Consider the following 25,109-nt stretch of genomic DNA (forward strand, 5'->3'; position numbering starts at 1 on the left):
ACAGATACATACACAGACACACTCAAACACACATACAGACATATGCACTCACACGCACTCAAACACACCCACTCAAACACACAGACAGACACATACACAAAGACACACTCAAACACGGACACATACACACACACAGACACACTCAAACACAGACACACACAGCCACGTGCACTCAGACAGACTCAAACATGCACATACATAGACACGTGGACACACTCAAACGCATGTACACAGATGCATGCACACAAACACACGCACATACACAGACACACGCAAAAATGCACACACATGGACACATGCACACAATGACAGATTCAAAGGCGCACATACTCAAACACATGCACCTACACAGAAACACAGACACACACAAACACATACATATGCAAACAGACACACGCAAACAGATACACGCAAACACGTACACACATATACACACATACACAAACATGCACACATACAGACATAGACAGACACACTCACACACTTGCTGCCGGACACACTGGTGCATATGAACAGGACGCTGGGTTCGTAACAGCCTGACCTGACTAATAGCAGCAATTTCAGAACAAACCACAAATCAAACCCAGAATCTCTTACCTCCTGTATCAGCCAGAGAGCTGAAGCTCTGCAGTGCCGCCTTGTGCGAGCAGAGCTCCCAGCAAGCCTCCTTCATGCCTCATGTTCTCGAGAGGAACATCATTAACAAACAAACCAGAAACTCAGTGATCGCTAAAACTCCCATGGAATTAAAGTCAAGGATGAAGAGCAAATTTTCCCATAACAGGAATTAGTTACTCCTGGAGTAGAAAAGCTCCGCTTTCTCACTGTGCATTTCCTGTGTGTGTAATAATGAATGTTAATGAATCTCACAGAGATCAAAGGCTGGATTGCAAATATTTATTTAAAGATATGTAGAATAAACAGGATAAAAAAGTTGAGGGGACCTGAGGGGGCATCAAACTGCATTGCTACCCTTGAGTCTCAACCAGTCAAACAATTCACCCAGCTCATCCAGACAGGCCTTTTCATCAATCTTTATTCCCCAGTCTCCCAAACACGAAAAGCCACCATTTACAAAAAGAGACCCATCCCTTCACCAAGCTACAGGCCATTCAGAAACATTACAGCTACACATAGGACATTGAGATAGGGAGGAGGAAGGTTCAATTATTAAACACACACAGCAGCAAATCGATAAATAATGCAGAGAGAGAGAGCATCGGGCTGACAAAGAACGGCCCATTTTTGGTCAGGCCTAGTCCAGATTGTTCACAAGATACACTGGAAGGCTATTCGGCCCATCTTAATTCATCTGTGCAGGACTATCCTATGCTCTGCATTCTGCCTGATGTCTCCAAGTGTCCCTTTCTGGCTGAAGAGCCTCCTAATGTTAGAGTTAGGCCTGACCAGTTTATTTACTGAAGAATATAAAACACCCACTGTGAAAGACATTACTGGGCCTAATCTAATTAAAGAGTAACTGGGACCTTCAGAGAAAGGAACAGTATGGAGCAGGCATGGTCCAGCTCTAGGGACTGGCCTGATAGGGGTGGGCCTAGTCCAGCTCTAGGGACTGGCCTGATAGGGATGGGCCTAGTCCAGCTTTAGGGACTGGCCTGATAGGGATGGGCCTAGTCCAGCTTTAGGGACTGGCCTGATAGGGGTGGGCCTAGTCCAGCTCTAGGGACTGGCCTGATAGGGATGGGCCTAGTCCAGCTCTAGGGACTGGCCTGATAGGGATGGGCCTAGTCCAGCTCTAGGGACTGGCCTGATAGGGTTGCAACGGGACATTGACAGGATGCAGAGCTGGGCTGAGAAGTGGCAGATGGAGTTCAACCTGGAAAAGTGTGAAGTGATTCATTTTGGAAGGTCGAATTTGAATGTGGAATACAGACTGAAAGACAGGATTCTTGGTAGTGTGGAGGAACAGAGGGATCTTGGGGTCCATGTCCATAGATCGCTCAAAGTTGCCACCCAAGTTGATAGGGTTGTTAAAGCGTATGGTGTGTTGGCTTTCATTAACAGGGGGATTGAGTTTAAGAGCCGCGAGGTTATGCTGCAGCTCTATAGAGCCCTGGTTAGACCACACTTGGAATATTGTGTTCAGTTCTGGTCGCCTCATTATAGGAAGGATGTGGAAGCTTTAATGAGGGTGCAGAGGAGATTTACCAGGATGCTGCCTGGACTGGAGGGCATGTCCTACGAAGAAAGATTGAGGGAGCTAGGGCTTTTCTCATTGGAGCGAAGAAGGATGAGAGGTGACTTGATAGAGGGGTACAAGATGATGAGAGGCATAGATAGAGTGGATAGTCAGAGACTTTTTCCCAGGGTGGAAAGGGCTATCACCAGGGGGCATAATTTTAAGGTGATTGGAGGAAGGTTTCGGGGAGATGTCAGAGGTAGGTTCTTTACACAGAGAGTGGTGGGTGCGTGGAATGCACTGCCTGCGGTGGTAGTAGAAGCAAATACATTAGGGACATTTAAGCGACTCTTGGATAGGTACATGGATAATAGTAGTATGAAGGGTATGTAGGTAGTTTGATCCTAGAGTAGGTTAAAGGTTCGGCACAACATCGTGGGCCGAAGGGCCTGTACTGTGCTGTACTGTTCTATGTTCTAGTCCAGCTCCAGGGACTGGCCTGATAGGGGTGGGCCTAGTCCAGCCACAGGGACTAGCCTGATAGGGGTGGGCCTAGTCCAGCTCCAGGGACTGGCCTGATAGGGGTGGGCCTAGTCCAGCTCCAGGGACTGGCCTGATAGGGGTGGGCCTAGTCCAGCTCCAGGGACTGGCCTGATAAGGGTGGGCCTAGTTCTATTCCCAGGGACTGGCCTGATAGGGGTGGGCCTGGTCCAGCTCCAGGGACTGGCCTGATAGGGGTGGGCCTAGTCCAGCTCCAGGGACTGGCCTGATAAGGGTTGGCCTAGTCCAGCCACAGGGACTAGCCTGATAGGGGTGGGCCTAGTTCTATTCCCAGGGACTGGCCTGATAGGGGTGGGCCTGGTCCAGCTCCAGGGACTGGCCTGATAGGGGCGGGCCTAGTCCAGCTCCAGGGACTGGCCTGATAGGGGTGGGCCTGGTCCAGCTCCAGGGACTGGCCTGATAGGGGTGGGCCTAGTCCAGCTCCAGGGACTGGCCTGTTAAGGGTGGGCCTAGTTCTATTCCCAGGGACTGGCCTGATAGGGGTGGGCCTGGTCCAGCTCCAGGGACTGGCCTGATAGGGGTAGGCCTAGTCCAGCTCCAGGGACTGGCCTGTTAAGGGTGGGCCTAGTTCTATTCCCAGGGACTGGCCTGATAGGGGTGGGCCTGGTCCAGCTCCAGGGACTGGCCTGATAGGGGTGGGCCTAGTCCAGCTCCAGGGACTGGCCTGTTAAGGGTGGGCCTAGTTCTATTCCCAGGGACTGGCCTGATAGGGGTGGGCCTAGTCCAGCTCCAGGGACTGGCCTGATAAGGGTGGGCCTAGTCCAGCTCCAGGGACTGGCCTGATAAGGGTGGGCCTAGTTCTATTCCCAGGGACTGGCCTGATAGGGGTGGGCCTAGTCCAGTTCCAGGGACTGGCCTGATAGGGGTGGGCCTAGTCCAGCTCCAGGGACTGGCCTGATAAGGGTGGGCCTAGTCCAGCTCCAGGGACTGGCCTGATAAGGGTGGGCCTAGTCCAGCTCCAGGGACTGGCCTGATAAGGGTGGGCCTAGTTCTATTCCCAGGGACTGGCCTGATAGGGGTGGGCCTAGTCCAGCTCCAGGGACTGGCCTGATAAGGGTGGGCCTAGTCCAGCTCCAGGGCCTGGCCTGATAAGGGTGGGCCTAGTTCTATTCCCAGGGACTGGCCTGATAGGGGTGGGCCTAGTCCAGCTCCAGGGACTGGCCTGATAAGGGTGGGCCTAGTCCAGCTCCAGGGACTGGCCTGATAAGGGTGGGCCTAGTTCTATTCCCAGGGACTGGCCTGATAGGGGTGGGCCTAGTCCAGCTCCAGGGACTGGCCTGATAGGGGTGGGCCTAGTCCAGCTCCAGGGACTGGCCTGATAGGGGTGGGCCTAGTCCAGCTCCAGGGACTGGCCTGATAGGGGTGGGCCTAGTCCAGGTGCAGGTAAAAGATCCCATGGTACTATTTTGAAGAGGAATAGCAGAGTTCTCCCTGGCCAATATTTATCTCTCAATCAATAGGAATAGGAGGATAGAACAGATGAAAACGTGGATGAAGAGATGGTACAGGAGGGAGGGCTTTAGTTTCTTGGATCACTGGGTCTGTTTCTGGCGAAGGTGGGACCTGCACAAGTTGGACGGGTTGCACCTGAACTGGAACGGACCAACATCCTTGCTGGGCGGTTTGCTAGTGTTGTTGGGGGGGCGTTTAAACTAATTTGGCAGGGGAATGGGTTACAGAGAGGAGGTACAGTAGGGGCTGATGCACAGTCAAATATAGAAGAGAAACTAAGTCAGTTTGGAAGGCAGATAGATATAGAGAGATATTGACCTGTTATGCACAAGCCAATTATGCAAGTCTGGATTGCATCTATTTTAGTTTTAGAGATACAGCACTGAAACAGGCCCTTCGGCCCACCGAGTCTGTGCCGACCATCAACCACCCATTTATACTAACCCTACACTAATTCCATATTCCTACCTCATCCCCACCTGTCCCTATATTTCCCTACCACCTACCTATACTAGGGGCAATTTATAATGGCCAATTAACCTATCAACCTGCAAGTCTTTTGGTGGTGGGAGGAAACCAGAGCACCCGGAGGAAACCCACGCAGACACAGGGAGAAATTGCAAACTCCACACAGGCAATACCCAGAACTGATTTTTTAACACAAGGAGTCTTACAAGTACGGCAGATGAATTGAGGGTGTTGATTAACACATGAGAATATGATATTATTGCTATGACAGAGACATGGTTGAGGGAAGGACTGGATTGGCAGCTCAATATTCCAGGGTATAGAATCTTCAGGTGCGACAGGGGAGGGGATAAAAGAGGAGGTGGCATTGCACTGTTGATCAAGGAGTCAATTACTGCAGTAAGGAGGGATGATATCTTAGAAGGTTCCTCAAATGAGGCCATATGGGTAGAACTTAAAAACAAAAAGGGGGCAATCACTTGGCTGGGAGTGTACTACAGGTCTCCAAACAGACAGGGAGAGATAGAGGAGCAGATATGTAGGCAAATCTCAGAGAGGTGTAAAAATAATAGGGTAATGATAGTAGGGGATTTCAACTTCCCCAATATCAACTGGGATAGTCTTAGTGCAAAAGGCTTAAAGGGGGCAGAATTCTTAAAGTGCATCCAGGAGAGCTTTTTGACCCAGCACGTAGAAAGTCCTACAAGAGAAGGGGCAGTACTGGACCTAATCCTAGGGAATGAAGCTGGACAAGTGGTAGAAGTGTCAATGGGGGAGCATTTCGGGGATAGTAACCATAACTCTAAGATTTAAGGTAGTTATGGAAAAGGACAAAGATGGGCCGGAAATAAAGGTACTGAATTGGGGGAAGGCCGATTTCAATATGATAAAACAGGATCTGGCCAAAAGTGAACTGGGAGCAGCTACTTGTAGGAAAGTCTACATCAGATCAGTGGGAGTCATTCAAAGAGGAAATGGTGAGAGTTCAGGGCCAACATGTTCCCGTTAAGGTGAAGGGTAGGACCAACAAGTCCAGGGAACCCTGGATGACAATGGATATAGAGGATTGGATAAGGAAAAAAAAGGAGGCTTAGGGCAGATTCAGAGCGCTGAAAACAGCAGAGGCCCTAGAGGAGTATAGAAAGTGTAGGAGGGTACTTAAAAAAAGTAATTAGGACAGCGAAGAGGGGGCATGGAAAAACACTGGCGGGCAAGATAAAGGAAAATCCCAAGGGATTTTATAAGTATATTAAGGGCAAATGGATAACCAGGGATAGAGTAGGGCCCATTAGGGACCAAAGTGGCAATCTGTGTGTGGAGCCGGAGGACGTAGATGAGGTTTTAAATGATTACTTTTCATCTGTGTTCACTATGGAGAAGGACAATGTAGGTGTAGAGACCAGGGAGGGGGATTGTGATATACTTGAACATATTAGCATTGAAAGGGAGGAAATGCTAGCTGTTTTAGCGGGCTTAAAAGTGGATAAATCCTCAGGCCCAGATGAGATGTATCCCAGGCTGTTAGGTGAGGCAAAGGAGGAGATAGCAGGGGCTCTGACACAAATTTTCAAATCCCCTCTGGCCACAAGAGAGGTACCAGAGGATTGGAGAACAGAGAATGTGGTACCATTATTCAAGAAGGGTAGCAGGGATAAACCAGGTAATTACAGGCCGATGAATCTAACATTAGTGGTAGGGAAACTATTGGAAAAAATTCTGAGGGACAGGATTAATCTCCACTTGGAGAGGCAGGGATTAATCAAGAATAGTCAGCATGGCTTTGTCAGGGGGAGATCGTGTCTAACAAATTTGATTGAATTTTTCGAGGCGGTGACTAGATGTGTAGATGAGGGTAATGCAGTTGATGTAGACTACATGGACTTCAGTAAGGCTTTTGATAAGGTCCCGCATGGGAGGTTGGTGAAGAAGGTAAGAGCCCATGGGATCCAGGGCAATTTGGCAAATTGGATCCAAAATTGGCTTAGCGGCAGGAGGCAGAGGGTGATGGTCGAGGGCTGTTTTTGCGATTGGAAGCCTGTGACCAGTGGTATACCGCAGGGATCAGTGCTGGGACCCTTGCTGTTTGTAGTGTACATTAATGATTTTGACGAGAATATAGGAGGTATGATCAGTAAGTTCGCAGATGACACAAAAATTGGTGGTGTCGTAAATAGTGAGGAGGAAATCCTTAGATCACAGGACGATATAGATGGGCTGGTAAGATGGGCGGAGCAGTGGCAAATGGAATTTACTCCTGAGATGTGTGAGGTAATGCATTTTGGGAGGGCTAACAAGGCAAGGGAATAAACAATGGATGGTAGGACCCCAGGAAGTACAGAGGGCCCTTGGTGTACTTGTCTATAGATTACTGAAGGCAGCAGCATAGGTAGATAAGGTGGTTAGGAAGGCATATGGGATACTTGCCTTTATTAACCGAGGCATAGAATATAAGAGCAGGGAGGTTATGATGGAGCTGTATAAAATGCTAGTTAGGCCACAGCTGGAGTACTGTGTACAGTTTTGGTGGCCACACTTTAGGAAGGATGTGATTGCATTGGAGAGGGTGCAGAGGAGATTCACCAGGATGTTGCCCTGGGCTGGAGCATTTCAGCTATGAAGAGAGACTGGATAGGCTAGGGTTGTTTTCCTTGGAGCAGAGAAGGCTGAGGGGGGACCTGATTGAGGTATACAAAATTATGAGGGGCATAGATAGGGTATCACAGAATCACAGAATAATACAGTGCAGAAGAGGCCCTTCGGCCCATCGAGTCTGCACCGATGCATTAAAACACCTGACCTGTCTACCTAATCCCATTTGCTAGCACTTGGCCCATAGCCTTGAATGTTATGACGTGCCAAGTGCTCATCCAGGTACTTTTTAAAGGATGTGAGGCAACCCGCCTCTACCACCCTCCCAGGCAGGGCATTCCATACCGTCACCACCCTCTGGGTAAAAAAGTTCTTCCTCAAATCCCCCTTAAACCTCCTGCCCCTCACCTTAAACTTGTGACCCCTCATAACTGACCCTTCAACTAAGGGGAACAGCTTCTCCCCATCCACCCTGTCCATGCCCCTCATAATCTTGTACACCTCGATCAGGTCACCCCCCAGTCTTCTCTGCTCCAGTGAAAACAACCCAAGCCTATCCAACCTCTCTTAGGTAAGAAACATTTTCCCTTAACGGAGATGTCAATAACTAGGGGGCATAGATTTAAGGTAAGGGGCAGGAGGTTTAGAGGGGATTTGAGGAAAAATCTTTTCACCCAGAGAGTGGTTGGAATCTGGAACACACTGCCTGAAGGGGTGGTAGAGGCAGGAACCCTCACAACATTTAAGAAGTATTTAGATGAGCATTTGAAACGCCATAGCATACAAGGCTACGGGCCAAGTGCTGGAAAATGGGATTAGAATAGATAGGTGCTTGATGGCTGGCACGGACATGATGGGCTGAAGGGCCTGTTTCTGTGCTGTATAGCTCTATGACTCTAACTTAATGACTCTATAACATCACTGAAACAAATTATCAGGCCATTATGTCATTGCTGTTTGCGGGATCTTGCTGTGCACAATTTGGCTGCCGCGTTTCCTACGTTACAACAGTGACTACACTTCCAAAGTATTTAATTAGCTGTAAAGTGCTTTGACATGTCCTGAGGTTTTGATAGAAGTGCAAGTCTACCTTTCTCTGGATAAACTGCAACTCTCTGCTGGTGAATTATATAAAGATATTTGAAGCTTTGCATCGTCTGGTGATGGTTTGAACACATCATCTACCCCTGGTATGGGGTAGAATTTCTCTGTTGATTTGATTGATGATGGGGATTAATGGGCCATTAATGGCTCCCTCATTGTGAATCTTCCTATGAACAAAACTCCTCGTTTAATTGCAACAAATCTGGAGCAAGATTCCTGCAACCAATTTGAGAGATTAAAATTTCCACAATCTCATCTCATTTGACAAAGTAACAAATGGCATTGATTATAAACCAGTCAGAAGGAAGCTTTGAGTTCTGCCCTGACAGTGAAATAAATGTTGTTGATTAATTCTTGAAAAGTATCTTTCTCTCCCCAACTGTAGCTGAAACAAACAGACAAATAGTTTGAAAGTTCAAAGTGCAGATTTTTTGGAAACCATTTAGAGAATAAACTTATGATATCTTTCGTCAAATAGAAAACCCACTTCAGATTTTTGTTTTAGGACTGAGAAACCAGACTAATTCCTCACTCTGCACCTGCTCAGACTATTGTATGCTGGGAATTGCAAACACAGGCCCAATGAGGTGTGTGTGGGGAGAATGTCACCTCCAGCCTAAGGCTTTCAGAGAAGCTGAGGCCTTCAGGTCAAATCGATAATGGAAATGTTCTGGCACAATCTTATAGGTAAGTTTAGAACGTACTGTGCACTTCATCATTACTTTGACTACAAAGCTTATTTTCAACTTTAGAAATTTCAGTTTCAAATTGTAATTATTGAATGGAGAATCTGTGAGGCGGATAATCAGAGAGATCAATCTGGTTATCCCTCTCTGTAAGGCCTACAATATATCGCCTATTCTTGGTGACCAGACCTTAGTGCAAACTTTCAGGTGCAGTCTAAAGACCAGAAATATTGATCATGTTCTCCTCTGATTTATATCCTGCTGCAGTGTTGATATCCTGTTAGATTTGTCAATTACTGCTTTGCATTCCTTCGACAGGATTTGTTTTGCAATAACTCCTAGGTCTCTTTTAGCTTCATCTTTAACTATTTTATTAAGTAAGCAGGCCATCTGTTGTTCCTTTCTATGTGTACCTTTGGAATGTTTAACCTTGTGAAAAGGCATTACATAGACATAACAACAAGAAATGCTGGAATCACTCAGCAGCTCTGGCAGCATCTGTGAAAAGAGAAGCAGAGTTAAAGTTTCGGGTCAGTGACCCTTCTTCGGATAACAAAGGAGGTCTAGATTGGACCAGGCCACACAGCTGACCCAAAGGTCACGGAGCAAAGGCAAACAATATGTTAATGGTGTGTTGAAAGACAAAGCATTAGTACAGATTAGGTGTTAATACACTGAATATTGAGCAGCAAGTGCAAACCTGAAAAAAACAGTGGGTAAGCAAACTGAACAAACTAAGATGAAATGAAATAAATGCAAAAAAAAAGATTGTAAAAAATGTAAAAAAGAAAAAATAACGAAAAATGAAAGTAAAATGGGGGGCTGTCATGCTCAGAAATTATTGAACTCAATGTTCAGTCCGGCAGGCTGTAGTGTGCCTAATCGGTAGATGAGATGCTGTTCCTTGAGCTTGCATTGATGTTCACTGGAACACTGCAGCAATCCCAGGACAGAGATGTGAGCATGAGAGCGGGGGGAGTGTTGAAATGGCAAGCAACCGGAAGCTTAGGGTCCTGCTTGCGGACTGAGCGGAGATGTTCCACAAAGCGGTCACCCAGTCTGCGCTTGGTCTCCCCAATGTAGAGGAGACAACACTGTGAGCAGCGAATACAGTATACTAAATTGAAAGAAGTACAAGTAAATTGCTGCTTCACCTGAAAGGAGTGTTTGGGGCCTGGGATAATGAGGAGAGAGGACATAAATGGGCAGGTATTACACCTCCTGCGATTGCAGGGGAAGGTGCCATGAGACGGGGACGAGGTGGTGGGGGTAATGGAGGAGTGGACCAGGGTATCGCAGAGGGAATGATCCCTTTGGAATGCTGACAGGGGAAGGGAGGGGAAGATGCGACTGGTAGTGGCATCACGCTGGAGGTGGCGGAAATGGCGGAGGATGATCCTTTGGATATGGAGGCTGATGGGGTGAAAAGTGAGGACAAGGGGAACCCTGTCACGGTTCTGGGAGGGAGGGGAAGGGGTGAGGGTAGAGGTGCGGGGAATGGGCCGGACACGGTTGAGGGCCCTGTCAACCACAGTGGGGGGAAATCCTCGGTTGAGGAAAAAGGAGGTCATATCAGAAGCACCGTCATGGAAGGTAGCATCATCAGAGCAGATGCGTCGGAGACGGAGAAACTGGGAGAATGGAATGGAGTCCTAACAGGAGGTAGGGTGTGAAGAAGTGTAGTCGAGGTAGCTGTGGGAGTCGGTGGGGTTATAATGGATATTAGCAGACAACCTATCCCCAGAGATGGAGACAGAGAAGTCGAGGAAGGGAAGGGAAGTGTCGGAGATGGACCATGTAAAGGTGAGAGAAGGGTGGAAATTGGTAGCAAAGTTGATAAAGTTTTCCAGTTCGGGGCGGGAGCAGGAAACGGCACCGATACAGTCATCAATGTACCGGAAAAAGAGTTGGGGGAGGGGGCCTGAGTAGGACTGGAACAAAGAATGCTCGACATATCCCACAAAAAGACAGGCATAACTAGGACCCATGCGGGTACCCATAGCGACACCTTTTACTTGAAGGAAGTGCGTGGAGTTGAAGGAGAAGTTGTTCAATGTGAGAACAAGTTCAGCCAGGCGGAGGAGGGTGGTGTTGGATGGGGACTGGTTGGGCCTCTGTTCCAGGAAGAAGCAGAGAGCCGTCAAACCATCCTGGTGGGGGATGGAGGTGTAGAGCGATTGGACGTCCATAGTGAAGAGGAAGCGGTTGGGACCAGGAAACTGGAAATTGTCAAAATGACGTAGGGCGTCGGAAGAGTCACGGATGTCGGTGGGAAGAGACTGGACCAGCGGAGAAAAGATAGAGTCTAGATAGGAAGAAATAAGTTCAGTGTGGCAGGAGCAGGCTGACACAATGGGTCTGCCGGGACAGTCCCGTTTGTGGATTTTGGGAAGGAGGTAGAAGCGTGCTGTCCGGGGTTGTGGGACTATGAGGTTGGAAGCTGTAGAGGGAAGATCTCCAGAGCAGATGAGGTCAGTGACAGTCCTTTGGACGGTGGCTTGATGTTCGGTGGTGGGGTCATGGTCCAGAGGGAGGTAGGAAGAAGTGTCCGTGAGTTGGCGTTGAGCTTCTGCAAGGTAGAGGTCAGTACGCCAGACAACAACAGCACCACCCTTGTCTGCAGGTTTGATGACCATGTCGGGGTTAGACCTGAGAGAACAGAGTGCCTCAAGTTCAGAGGGGGACAGGTTAGAGTGAGTGAGGGGGGCAGAGAAATTGAGATGACCAATGTCTCGCCGACAGTTTTCAATGAAGAGATTAAGAGCGGGTAAGAGGCCAGGGCGAGGGGTCCAGGTAGAGGGAGAATGCTGGAGGCGGGTGAATGGGTCTGCTGGTCGCGGGGGGGGAGGACTCCTGGTCAAAGAAGTGAGCCCGGAGGCGGAGGCGACGGAAGAAGAGCTCAACGTCATGCCGAGCGCGAAATTCATTGAGGTGGGGGCGTAAGGGGATAAAACTGAAACCTTTACTGAGTACAGAACGCTCAGCATCAGACAGGGGGAGGTCAGAGGATATAGTGAATACACGGCAAGGGGTCAAATCAGAAGGGGTGGGGTCAGAGGGAAGTGAAGCGGAAGGAGGATCTGGAGGGGCATTAGTCCCCATCAGCTGCTGGAGCTTGCGTTCCTTAACACCTGAAAGGAAGACAAAAAGTTTTTTGTTAATGCGTCGGATGAGACGAAAGATGAAATGAAACTGCGGAGTGGAACAGCTTTGCAATAAAGTGAGGCGGTGCTTCTGGAGAGAGAGGTCCAGTGTGTACATGTAGCGGCGCATGGCACTGAGTGTGGATCTCAGGATGCGGCGAGAATAGCAGTCCAAGGAACGTTGTATTTCTCAGAGATACCTGTAATCCTGGGTGAATTCAAAACATGATGGGTGAAACTGCAGTTGGAATCCACGTGGAATAAATCGGAGCCGGAGACAGTCACTGAGGAAGGAGATGTGGCTGTGAAAACGAGTCTTTTTTTTTCATTTATTTCATTTCATCTTAGTTTGTTCAGTTTGCTTACCCACTGTTTTTTTCAGGTTTGCACTTGCTGCTGTTCAATATTCAGTGTATTAACACCTAATCTGTACTAATGCTTTGTCTTTCAACACACCATTAACATATTGTTTGCCTTTGCTCCGTGACCTTTTGGTCAGCTATGTGGCCTGGTCCAATCTCGACCTCCTTTGTTATCTCTTGCCCCACCCCCCGGCTCACTTGCTTATAACCTGTGACTTTTCTAATATTTGTCAGTTCTGAAGAAGGGTCACTGACCCGAAACGTTAACTCTGCTTCTCTTTTCACAGATGCTGCCAGACCTGCTGAGTGATTCCAGCATTTCTTGTTTTTATTTAAGATTTCCAGCATCCGCAGTATTTTGCTTTTATTATATAGACATAAGTTGTTGTTTGTCTTTGTTTTATGTTTCACCTGTGGTGGTCCTGCACACTTGCTCATTTTGCCCAACTCATTCTGTCGTTTCTGAGCTGCCTTGCCTGATTCCACTGCCGCTCCCAGTTTGGGATCATGTGCAAATTTAATCCCAATACTGAGCTCGGAGGCCCCACTCAGTATCCGTTTCCTCTAATTGCTGATTACTCCATGTAAGTAGGTTTCTTGTCCATTCTCTCCATTTACCCTGAATACCCACAGCTTTGAGTTTCATTAGTTGCCTTTCATGAAGGACTTTGCCGAAACAGCACGGTACCTTTGTGTTTTCTACAATTTCACTTGGGTTGTGATGTCATCAAATGGGTCAAGGAGTTTGATCGGATACTATCTCCCCTCCTCAATCCATGCTGAGTGCTGTTAACCAGGTTATTGTGGTTTGGTAGCAATGTTGTTTATGTAACTGTACTAGTAATCCAGAGGCCTGGACTATTGATCTGGAGACATGAGTTCAAATCCCCCCACAGCAACTGGGAATTTACATTCAGTTAATTAAATCAATCTGGAATAAAAAGCTAATCTCAGTAATGGTGACCGTGTAACCATTGGATTATTGTAAAAACCCACCTTGTTCACTAATGATTTTTAGGGAAAGAAATCGGCCGTCCTTACCCAGTCTGGCCTCTTTGTGACTCCAAACCCACAGCAATGTGAGTCTTAACTTTTTTTTTAAATTCGTTTCATGGGATGTGGTAAAGGCCTGTTCGGGTCTAGAAAAAAAACCCAACCTGGACCCGGCAGATCCACATCCCGCCCGAGCCCGACCCGACCCAAGTCCTTCCATTTTTTTCCCACGCCTGATCTGACCCGACCCGACCATAGTGCACTCGCTGTGCGCACCACTTTTGGATGGATGGAATGGAAGGAAGCTGCAGCGTGAGTGCGATGACATCATCGAGACGCTCACTGCACAGACTCGGAGTCTGTGGAGTACTGTGCGTGTCCGAGCTGGACCACGCCCAACCCGACCCATGCCCAACCCGACCCGTGCCCAAAAGCCGGACCCATAAGAACGACCCGACTCGAACCTGACACGTCATCAGGTTCAGGTAGGGTAGCAGGCCTTTAGGATGTTGGCGTCGCTGGCCAGGCCAGCATTTATTGTCCATCCCTAATTTCCCTTGAGAAGGTGCTGGTGAGCTGCCTTCTTGAACCGCTGCAGTCCATGTGAGGTAGGTACACCCACTGTGCTGTTAGGAAGGGAGTCCCAGGATTTTGACCCAGCGACAGTGAAGGAACGGCGATATAGTTCCAAGTCAGGATGGTGTGTGACTTGGAGGGGAACTTGCAGGTGGTGATGTTCCCATGTATTTGCTGCCCTTGTCCTTCTAGTTGGTAAAGGTCGTGGGTTTGGAAGGTGCTGTCTAAGGAGCCTTGGTGCTTTGCTGCAGTGCATCTTGTAGATGGTACACACTGCTGCCACTGTGCATCGGTGGTGGAGGGAGTGAATGTTTGTAGATGGGGTGCCAATCAAGCGGGTTGCTTTGTCCTGGATGGTATTGAGCTTCTTGAGTGTTGTTGGAGCTGCACACATCCAGACAAGTGGAGAGTATTCCATCACACTCCTGTCTTGTACCTTGTAGATGGTGGACAGGCTTTGGGGAGTCAGGAGGTGAGTTACTCGCCTCAGGATTCCTAGCCTCTGACCGGCTCTTTAAGGCACAGTATTTATATGGCTACTCCAGTTCAGTTTCTGGTCCATAGTAACCCCCTAGGATGTTGATAGTGGGGGATTCAGCGATGATTATGCCATTGAATGTCAAGGGGAGATGGTTAGATTCTTTCTTGTTGGAGATGGTCATTGCCTGGCACTTGTGTGGCGCGAATGTTACTTGCCACTTATCAGCCCAAGCCTGGATATTGTCCAGGTCTTGCTGCATTCCTATACGGACTGTTTCAGTATCTGAGGAGTCGCAAATGGTGCTGAACATTGTGCAGTCATCAGCAAACATCTCCACTTCTGACCTTATGATTGAAGGAAGGTCATTGATGAAGCAGCTGAAGATAGTTGGGTCTAGGTCACTACCCTGAGGAATTCCTGCAGTGATGTCCTGGAGCTCAGATGATTGACCTCCAACAACCACAACCATCTTCCTTTGCCCTTTGTACTATTCCAACCAGCGGAGAGTTTTCCCCCTATTTCCCATTGACTCCAGTTTTGCTCGGGCTCCTCGATGCCATACTCGGTCAAATGCTGCCTTGATGTCAAGGGCAGTCACTTTCGCCTCACCTCTGGAGTTCAGCTCTTTTGTCCATGTTTGAACCAAGGCTGTAATGAGGTCAGGAGCTGAGTGGCCCTGGTGGAACCCAAACTGAGCAGGTTATTGCTAAGCAAGTGCTGCTTGATAGCACTGTTGATGACACCTTCCATCACTTTACTGATGATCGAGAGTAGACAGATGAGGGGGTAATTGCCCGTGTTAGATTTGTCCTAATTTTTGTGTACAGGACATACCTGGGCAATTTTCCACATTTCCAGGTAGATGCCAATGTTGCAGCTGTACTGGAACAGCTTGGCTAGGGGCGCGGCAAGTTCTGGAGCACAGGTCTTCAGTACTATTGCTGGAATGATGTCTGGGCCTGGAGCCTTTGCAGTATCCAGTGCCTTCGGTAGTTGTAATTGTCCACCGCCATTCACGACTGGATGTGGTAACACTGCAGAGCTTAGTCGGTCTATCGCATGCTGCTTACGCTGTTTGACATGCATGTAGTCCTGGGTTGTAGCTTCACCAAGTTGACACCACATTTTGAGGTGTACCTGGTGCTGCTCCTGGCATGCCCTCCTGCACACTTCATTGAATCAGTGTTTGTCTCCCAGCTTGATGGTAATAGTAGAGTGGGGGATATGCCGGGCCATGAGGTTACAGATTGTGGTTAAGTACAATTCTGCTGCTGCTGATGGCCCACAGCGCCTCATGGATGCCCAGTTTTGCGCTGCTAGATCTGTTTGAAATCTATTCCATTTAGCACAGTGATAGTGCCACACAACACGATGGAGGGTATCCTCAATGTGAAGGCAGGACTTTGTCTCCACAAGGACTGTGCTGTGGTCACTCTTACCAATGCTGTCATGGACAGATGTATCTGCAGCAGGCAGATTGGTTCCTCTGGTTCCCTCGCCACCTGCCGCAGACTCAGTCTAGCAGCTATGTCCTTTAGGACTCAGCCAGCTCGGTCAGTAGTGGTGCTACCGAGCAACTCTTGGTGATGGACATTGAAGTCCCCCACCCAGAGTACATTCTTGCCCTTGCCACCCTCTGCTTCCTCCAAGTGGTGTTCAACCTGGAGGAGTACTGAGTGATCAGCTGAGGGAGGGCGGTAAGTGGTAATCAGGAGGTTTCCTTGCCCATGTTTGGCCTGATGCCATGAGATTTCATGGGATCCAGAGTCGATGTTGAGGACTCCCAGGGCAACTCCCTCCCAACTGTGCTGCCACCTCTGCTGAGTCTGTCTTGCCAGTGGGAGAGGACATACCCAGGGATGGTGATGGCAGTGTCAGAGACATAGTCATATTCACGGAATCATACCTTATGGACAATGTCAGGCTGCAGCTTGACCAGTCTGTGAGACAGCTGTCCCAACTTTGGCACAAGCCCCCAGATATTAGTAAGGGGGACTTGGCAGGGTTGACAGGCCTGGGTTTGACGTTGTTGTTTCTGGTGACCTGGTCGATGCCGGGTGGTCTGTCTGGTTTCATTCCTTATTAACCTTTTAGCAGTTAGGTATAACTGAGTGGCTTGCTAAATCATTTCAGAGGGCATTTAAGAGTCACTCAGGGTCTGGAGTCACATGTAGGCCAGACCAGGTAAGGACAGCAGATTTCCTTCCCTGAAGGACATTGGTGAACCAGATGGGTTTTTGTGACAATCGATTCATGGCTAGCACCCACACCCGCGACAGCACCTGACCTGCTGTGGCACCCACACCAGCACAGAAAGAGCTGGGCAAGTTCACTGATCCCACAGCCAATGGGGAATGGGGTAATGAGATCTCAGTGAATTCTCCAGTCCCGTTTTCCTCCCTCTGGGATCAGAGACGGTGAATTTGCTTCCGTTTGTTACTCTGGTACTCTTCCTCTCCATCTCGATTCTTTCTTTTCTTCTTTATCCATCCCCTTCTCTACTCCCTCCTTACTCCTTCTACCCTCCATCCTTCCCTTTCTCCACTCCCTCTATTTCTCCACTCCCTCCACCTGCTTCCTACACTCCATACTTCCCCTCCTCCTGTGAAAAGCTTCATTGGTTGGAACCACGGGCTGTGTTATTTTAAACCATTCCCATTCCTGTCAACAACTTCATGATTGCAATATGCTTTTCCCACAGATAGACTGGACTTGGTGACCCAAAGATAAAGTGAAACAGGAGCATAAAAGTCGGACCCGGGCCACAAAATGCGGCCTGAGTCCGAAAGCGCGCAGAGTCCCGAAAAGGTATTCGTGATCCACCCTGTCGAACGCCTTCTCCTGATCGAGGGAGAGAAAGGCGACCGACTGACCAGTCCTCTGGGAAAGATGGATTAGGTCCTGGACCAGGTGGATGTTGGCCTGGATGGACCGGCCCGGGACCGTGTAGGACTGGTCGGGGTGGATCATGTGGGCCAGCACGGAGCCCAGGCGGGTAGACATAGCCCGGGCAAAGATCTTATAATCCGTGCTGAGGAGGGAGACCGGACGCCAGTTTTTAAGCAGGCGGAGATCGCCCCTCTTCGGCAGCAGAACGATGACCGCCCTGCGCCACGAGAGGGGCATCTCCCTGGTCGCCAGGCTTTCCCCCAGGACCCGCGTGTAACCGTCCCCCAGGACGTCCCAGAACGCCCTGAGGAACTCCACGGTCAACCCATCCAGCCCTGGGGATTTGCCCCTTGAGAGCTGGTGGAGGGCGCCAGTCAGCTCCGCCAACGTGAGCAGAGCCTCCAATCCTTCGGCGCCCTCCGGGTTGACCTGCTGCAGGTCCTCCCACAAAACTCTGCGCGCATCCTCGCTGGACGGATCCGGAGAGAACAACGCACCGTAATAAGTACGGACCAGGAGGCCCATTCCCTCCGGATCCGTGATGGAGGATCCGTCGTCGGCCAACAGCTCGACAAGCTGCTTACGGATCCCCCGCCATTTTTCCAGCGAGTAGAAGAAGGGTGAGGCGCGGTCCAAATCTTCCAGGATCTGGATCCGCGACCTCACGTACGCGCCTCGGGACCCTATGAGCTGCAGGTCCCTCAGCGCGCCCTTCTTCTCTTTGTATGCCTGCCACAGGGCCGGGTCCGCGACGGCATGACCGAGGCAGGTCTCCAAGTCGAGCACCTCCCTCTCAAGGCGCCCGATCTCGGCTTCCCGCCTCTTGGTCGACCCCTTCTGTACTCCTGACAGAAGATGCGGATGTGAGTCTTGCCCACATCCCACCATAGCCTCAAGGAGGGGAAGCCCCCCTGCTTACTTCTCCAGTCGGCCCAGAATCGACAGAACGAGTCCTGAAATCGCTCGTCCTCCAGCAGCCGGTTGTTGAAGTGCCAGTACGCGGACCCCACCCGCGTGCGGAGCGGAGTGAACTCCGCCCACACCAGGCGGTGGTCCGAGCACAGCACCAGCTGCATGGAGGCCGCTGAGACACGGGAGACGTACGCCTGCGAAAAGTAGAGGCGGTCGATTCGCAACCCTCCTCCTCCAGACCTCCACGTGAAGGCGCTGGAGTCGGGATGGAGATTCCGCCAGACGTCCACCAAGTTAAGGGAGCTGATCAGTCCCCTCAACTTCTCCACCGACGCTTGGCCGCGCCGGGGACCGGAGCGATCCCCCACCTCGAGGGTGCAGTTAAAATCCCCCCCGAGGATGATGCACTCGCTGCTATCGATGGAGCTCAAGAGAGCGGACACTTCTTCAAAGAAGCGCGCTTGCAACAAAGTGGAGCGGCACGCTACCCAGGCGAACGGCGAGGTGGAGCAAGCGGCCCGGCACTAGCTCCTTGACCCCCAAGATCTCCAGCTGAAAAGTCGGGGCCAACAAGATAGCCACCCACTAGAAATAGGGGTGAGGTGACTCATGTAGACCCCACCCTGCCACTCCAGGAGCCGGGTGGCTTCGTCTCCCGGAACGGTGTGGGTTTCCTGCAGAAAGCTCACCGCGTATCTCCCTTCCCTGAGGACTGAGAGATTGTGAAATCTGCGGTGAGACCCCCTGCTGCCGTTGATGTTGAGGCTGGCTATGGTTATCTTCATGTCAAAGGTACTTAAAACCCGTCACCAACAGCTCACTGTGAGGAGGGAGTGGAAGTGCACCTGGCCTTCCACTCCCCCAGCAACCCATTGAGGAACACATTAAAACGGCGCCTCTCAACCAGTTTCACACCCATGTGCTTGCCCGATATCTTCAGGGCGGCACGGACGGACTGGATGATCAGCGCCAGATTCGACCAGCGGTCGAGGGCCAGCTGAACTTTATTGCGGCAGCCCCTGCAAACTGCGAGGAAATCCCGGAGTTCCGCTGTGGGGATGAGAGAAGATTCGGTGGGAGGCACGAGGGACTCCACCACCTCACTGGCGATGGAATCAAGATCATCCTCCGTGCCCCGCACCGAATCCCCATCCTCCTCCGGGTCGTCACCGCCAGCGGCCGACACATCCACCACACACTGTGGGGCGGACGTCCCGGCTGCGCCAGCTGAACCCGCCTCCGTCACGATCCCACCCCCAGGATCGATGGCGGAGGAGTCCTCTCTGGGTTCTATTATGAAACTGGAGCCTGTAGGCACCAGCGGTTCAGGACCCCCCTCCACCTCCATCCCCAGGCCAATGAGTGGTCCAGAGGAGACAGAAGTTCTCGACTCCGGAAATCCAGCCGGAGCCGAGACCGGAGGTGGAGAGAGGAGGCCATCTCCCGCTCCGCCAGCACCCACAGGCCCAGCAGATGGGGCAGCATTCTCGGTTATAACCGGGTCGGGTGTCTCCTGGTTGGTGGTGGACTCCAGCTGGGAGGGCCGACCCTCTGGGGCCTCGCCCTCCCCTTCACTCAGGGCACCCGACCCAGTAGCAGTGGCAGAATGGGCGGGGTCCCCAGGCTCCCCCACCACAAGCAGGGCCCCACTTACTCCTTCAGGAGGGGCCTCAAGTACCGGGGCCTTCCCTTCCCCTCCATCCTGAGGAATAGGGTGCTCCTCCCTGGACTTTGTCGCCTTGGTGGTGGCGGTAGGGGAAACCTGGGGACCCGAAACAGGAGACAGCTCCCCTCCAACAGATGGGCCCTGCGCCTTAGGGCCCCTCGTTACCTCTGTGGAGGGGTGCCTTCTCTTTTTCCCACCGGGGCGCAGAGGCTCAGAGACCTCCATGTCATCAGAGGCCTCCGCACCCTCCTTCTTTTTAGTCACCCTAGGCCTGAGCCCAGCCCTGGGACAGGTGGATTCCGTGAGAACGGGCTTTGGGCTGAGCTCAGGCTCGGGTCGTTTCAATGTGTCCAGGGGACGCGCCTCTTGATGTTTCTTTTGCCTCCGCGTCTTCCTTCCACTCGGACGGGCACTCCCCTCCCCACTGGAGGCTGTGAAAACCACAGCCTCCAGAACCGGCTGAGTGGTGTCTGTTGGATGTGTGGGGGGAGTGGGAGGAGGTGCTGTGGAACCACTCTGGGCCGCCGAGGTGGAGCTGGCGGCCGGGAGGTTGGGGCAGTTCTTACGAACATGCCCCACCCCCTTGCAGATGTGGCACCGCGCCCTGTCCGAGGTCCAAAAGACGTGGTAGGCCGTCCCCTGGAACTCCACATTAAATTGGCCTTCCAAGTCCTCCCGTGCCAGCTGCATAAATAACTGGCGGCGGAAGGAGTAGACATGTTGGAGGCTGTGTTCCCGAAGACCAAGCCGGACTGGGGTGATCCCTGACCTCACCTCCCCCAGATGGTGTAGGTGGGGGAGGAGGAGCTCACTGGGAATGAAGGGTGGGACGTTTGATAACATTATCCACTGCGCAGTGGCCCCCAGAGGGTCCACCGGCAGGTAAGTCCCCCCCACAGTGAGCCCCTTATTTAGGGCCAGTGACACGGCCCACTCAGTCTTTAGAAAAAACACAGCCTTCCCATACATCTTTGAGGCCGCAACAATGGCTGAGGGGCCGACAACCTCGGCCATTGCCTTCACACAGGCCTCAATGGACATGTTGGGGTGGGGATAGCTCTTCACCCCATGGCTGGATGTTATTGATTTAAAAGGTGACGGGGTCACGTGGGCAGCCACAGAGGCTGCAGCTGCATAGGTTGTAGAGGGCCCCGCCACCTGTGATGAAGGGCTTGCCATGGGTCTAAGAGCTAACCCACCCCAAATTGTAGGCTTGAAAATAACTTTATGCACAAAACAAACAAACAAACAACAGGTTAGGGGAGAGGCTGAGGGAAAGACAGGCTGTAAGTGATGACTTTCTTTCCTTTCTGGAGGTGGTGCACACAGCACACTTAAAACAGTCTCTGCCAGCACACTTGGTCTTACGGTCTTCTGGTTGGGGGAGGCGTCTTCACCCGGGCCAGCTGAAGCTGCCCAGGCACTATTTATCCCCTTCTGTATATTAGCCAGGCAGCTTCAGCTGACTCAGGCTGGGCAATTGGGGTGGGGAGGGAGCTTCCCTGCAACTTGAGTGCAACTGCACAGCTCCCTGCAGAATTGTATAGCCCCCACCCCTTGTTCTTCTGGCCTCTTCCACCTCCCACAGCAGTCCAAATGAAATGAGTCTGGTGCTCAACACCCACCTCCAAATACTGGCTTAATCCAAAAGTCTCTCCTCCTCTGCAGCAAATGTTGAAAGTTTTTGCAGTTTCTCCTCAGCATTCCCTCTCTAGCAGCACCTCCAGCAACTGACTGCAGCACTGTCAGCTGAGCCACTCAGTATTCCCAATCACAGAGCAGCCAATCCCAGTGCTGTCCCTGTCCTGGGAGTGTTTGATGGGGACAGTGTAGAGGGAGCTTTACTCTGTATCTAACCCCCGTACTGTCCCTGTCCTGGGAGTGTTTGATGGGGCTGTGTAGAGGGAGCTTTACTCTGTATCTAACCCCCGTACTGTACCTGTCCTGGGAGTGTTTGATGGGGCTGTGTAGTCAGATTGCTGTTATGGGTGGCTATCTTCAATCTAATATATTTGACATTGGCAACAGAATTTCTTGAAAGAACGGCGGCACAGTGGCGCAGTGGTTAGCACCGCAGCCTCACAGCTCCAGCGACCCGGGTTCAGTTCTGGGTACTGTCTGTGCAGAATTTGCAAGTTCTCCCTGTGACCGCGTGGGTTTTCGCCAGGTGCTCCGGTTTCCTCCCACAGCCAAAGACTTGCAGGTTGATAGGTAAATTGGCCATTGTAAATTGCCCCAATGTAGGTAGGTGGTAGGAGAATGGTGGGGATGTGGTAGGAATATGGGATTAATGTAGGATTAGTATAAATGGGTTGTTGTTGGTTGGCACAGAGTCGGTGGGCCGAAGGGCCTGTTTCAGTGCTGTATCTCTAAAGTTTAAAAAAAACTGAAAAGAGGCCAGGGAACAACAGCTGGTAAAGGGGCCAAGGATTGAAATGCTAACTGCAGAGAAAGGATGATCATGTGTTATGCTGATCTTCATCCTGGTACAGTGAAGCACGTGATTGTTTTATAGGTTGACAGTTGGATGTTGCTTCCACTGTCAGCCCACTGGAGAGGCTAATTGGAGCAGGTTTGGCCCGAAGCCTGGGACTGGATTTTAAAGCTGGGATTTCTTGTCTTTATTATTTTCAGTCTGTTGTTAACTGAATTAGAGTGAATTAGCGATTACAGCTCATCACTTAATGCTTATCTAGGATTTAAACCTATTAAAGTATTGTAGTAGCTGCAAAGTAAACTGGGCCTGAAGCCTGGGACTGGATTTTAAGTCTTGTGATGTAGCCCTGTGACAGCTTCCTGCCCTTCATCACATTAATTTGTCCATTGTTGTGACTGCAGTGGAAGTGTCGGCATCAAGGAAAAATTTGGAATTACTTTCATGAGCAAAAATAGGAGACAGATTCAATTGATAGGAGCTGTATTTCAGTTTACTGTGTAAACTGTAGTCATTGCTTGATGGGTGTGTGAGCAGGTGGGAGGGGAGTGGGGTGACTCGGGGGAGAGAGAGTGACGCGGTGGGGGAGGAGTGATGGGGGCGGACGGGGTGACGCTGGGGGAGGTGACGGGGGAGGGGATGGAGTTACGGATGGGTGCGATGACGCTGGATCCCGCGGGGGGCGAGAGCAGTGACACTGGGTCCCAGCATCTGATTTTGTTATTTTTCTCTTTCTGCAGCTACCACGACCTACACAACAGAGCAGTCGGAACATTTTAAACCGTGCACTGATAAAGACCTCGCCTACTGCCTGAACGAGGGGGAATGTTTCATCATCGAAACCCTGACTGGAAATAACAAACACTGTCGGTAAGTGAACTCCACCACCGCCCCCCCCCCAACTCCCCCCACCCCGCCACCCACTCCCTGTGAGACTGGGACCCACCCCCATGGAGTCCCAGGCAGTGACTTTACTAATCTTCTGCAAAACCTGTGCCATCAGTTGTTGGGACAAGGCTGTCAATGAGAGTGGGTTTGAGTCATTAAACCTGTGTGTGCAGTTGGATAATCTGAATAGCACAGTATCAGACCCAGCGCCTTGTCTTAACTCACTTGTCTTTCAGGACTTACTTTGAGCAGTGAAAGGATGTGTTTGTGGCTCATCGACTAAATCCAATGGCAAATATCAAGCACCTTGCTCTGCGATTGGCTTGGTCTTGTTCCTTTAATGAAGTGATCATACACAGGATTTATCCCTGTCTGAACAGCTACACTATCCTTAGGACTTGTCTGTTATTGCTAGCCTCTTGGTTTAAGGGCAAAGGCAAGTTATACAATTCAAAGGCAGAAGCATTTGGTGATTTGTTCAGAAACATGTCTGGCAGCTTTTCAAATGGAGACAGTTATATAAACACTGGCCAGACAGAGTCACTCTTCTTAGAAATATCTTTTCAAACCTTTCAGTCATGTTGATGCTTTTATACAGGGAAGGAAATTTCAGCAAACTTTTGCAGTTAATCTGTGAAACTTACTGAGTGTTAAAACATGCTGCATATTCCCATTGTCGGCAAGAATTTAAGAAGGAAGCAATGTATAGAAAAGATAATTAGAAATTGTAGTTTAGCGCACAGATTGGGGGGGGTTGACGGGTGGGGGGTAGACGCTGGGATGAGGGGTGACGCTGGGGGTGGGGTGACACTGGGGTGGGGGGTGTGATGCTTGGGTAGGGGATTGACGCTGGGGCGGGGGGGGAGGGTGATGCTGGATCCCACTTACTATTTTAATTATATAAGAATTAGTGCAGTCCAACACTGATCAACAAAAAAATTACTGTTATTTATTCACTTGGTCGTTTTATATTCAATAAATTGGTTTTGTCGTCTAAAGCCGAACACATTCTTGTGGCTTCTCATAATCCAACTTCTGGAAAAAGTGAGAGAATTCTTGGGAGATGTGGGATGGAGAACATCATGCAAGCAAATTTGAGATGGGTTTTCTGTTCATTATCCGTTGGGCACATAGGCAGATAGGGTCACTTACCCATGTATTCCCAAATATAGATGCAAAGTTATGTCTCAAAAAAGCACAATAAAGCAAAGCTAACAGTATAAGCAGTGATGAATACATCGGCTGCAGTTTACATTATAACCTGTTCCCATCCCACTGCACTCTCATTGTAACTATCTGCATTCATGTCACATTCAAAGCCTTTTGCACAGAAGAATGGTCTAAATTGTGAAGTACTTCCCAAAACACAGGTGTAAACCTGCAATCGCGCGTGCTAAAACTCATTCCATCTAGTTTTTGGATTACTCTGCACGGTGCCTAAAATTCCCATTGTTCAGCTGAATGGAAATTGCTGTCAACTGCAGTGATAACTGTAAGGATGATTCCAAAGCCAATGCTTTGCTCTCTTGGGCTCCTGACAGTACCAGATTTCAACAGGGTGAAAGGTTTCTGCCCTTTCTCTGGATCTCCGATTTGGGCTTTGGGACTAATATTAATCTCATTGGTTTCTGTGTGACTGTGAATGGAAAGGAAATTAAAAAGTTCCATCTTTGGGCTGAGTTAATGAGACACTGGCTTCAGGGTCAGTGCAGTGACCTCACCACCACCACCACCCCCAGGGTTAGTGCAGTGACCAAGTGTCTGT

At 50.3% G+C, this 25,109-nt stretch overlaps 1 protein-coding gene across 1 annotated transcript in view; it reads left to right on the forward strand.

Moving 5' to 3' along the window:
- Positions 1-25,109, forward strand: part of LOC137355309 (pro-neuregulin-3, membrane-bound isoform-like) — a 629,235-nt gene that overhangs the window by 477,483 nt on the left and 126,643 nt on the right. The window contains exon 2 of the mRNA XM_068020295.1: positions 23,197-23,326. Within this exon, the coding sequence (XP_067876396.1) occupies positions 23,197-23,326 (130 nt within the window). The remainder of the gene's footprint in view (positions 1-23,196; positions 23,327-25,109) is intronic.

The sequence above is a fragment of the Heterodontus francisci genome, chromosome 42 (genome assembly GCF_036365525.1).
Source record: "Heterodontus francisci isolate sHetFra1 chromosome 42, sHetFra1.hap1, whole genome shotgun sequence".
Taxonomy (NCBI): Eukaryota; Metazoa; Chordata; class Chondrichthyes; order Heterodontiformes; family Heterodontidae; genus Heterodontus; species Heterodontus francisci.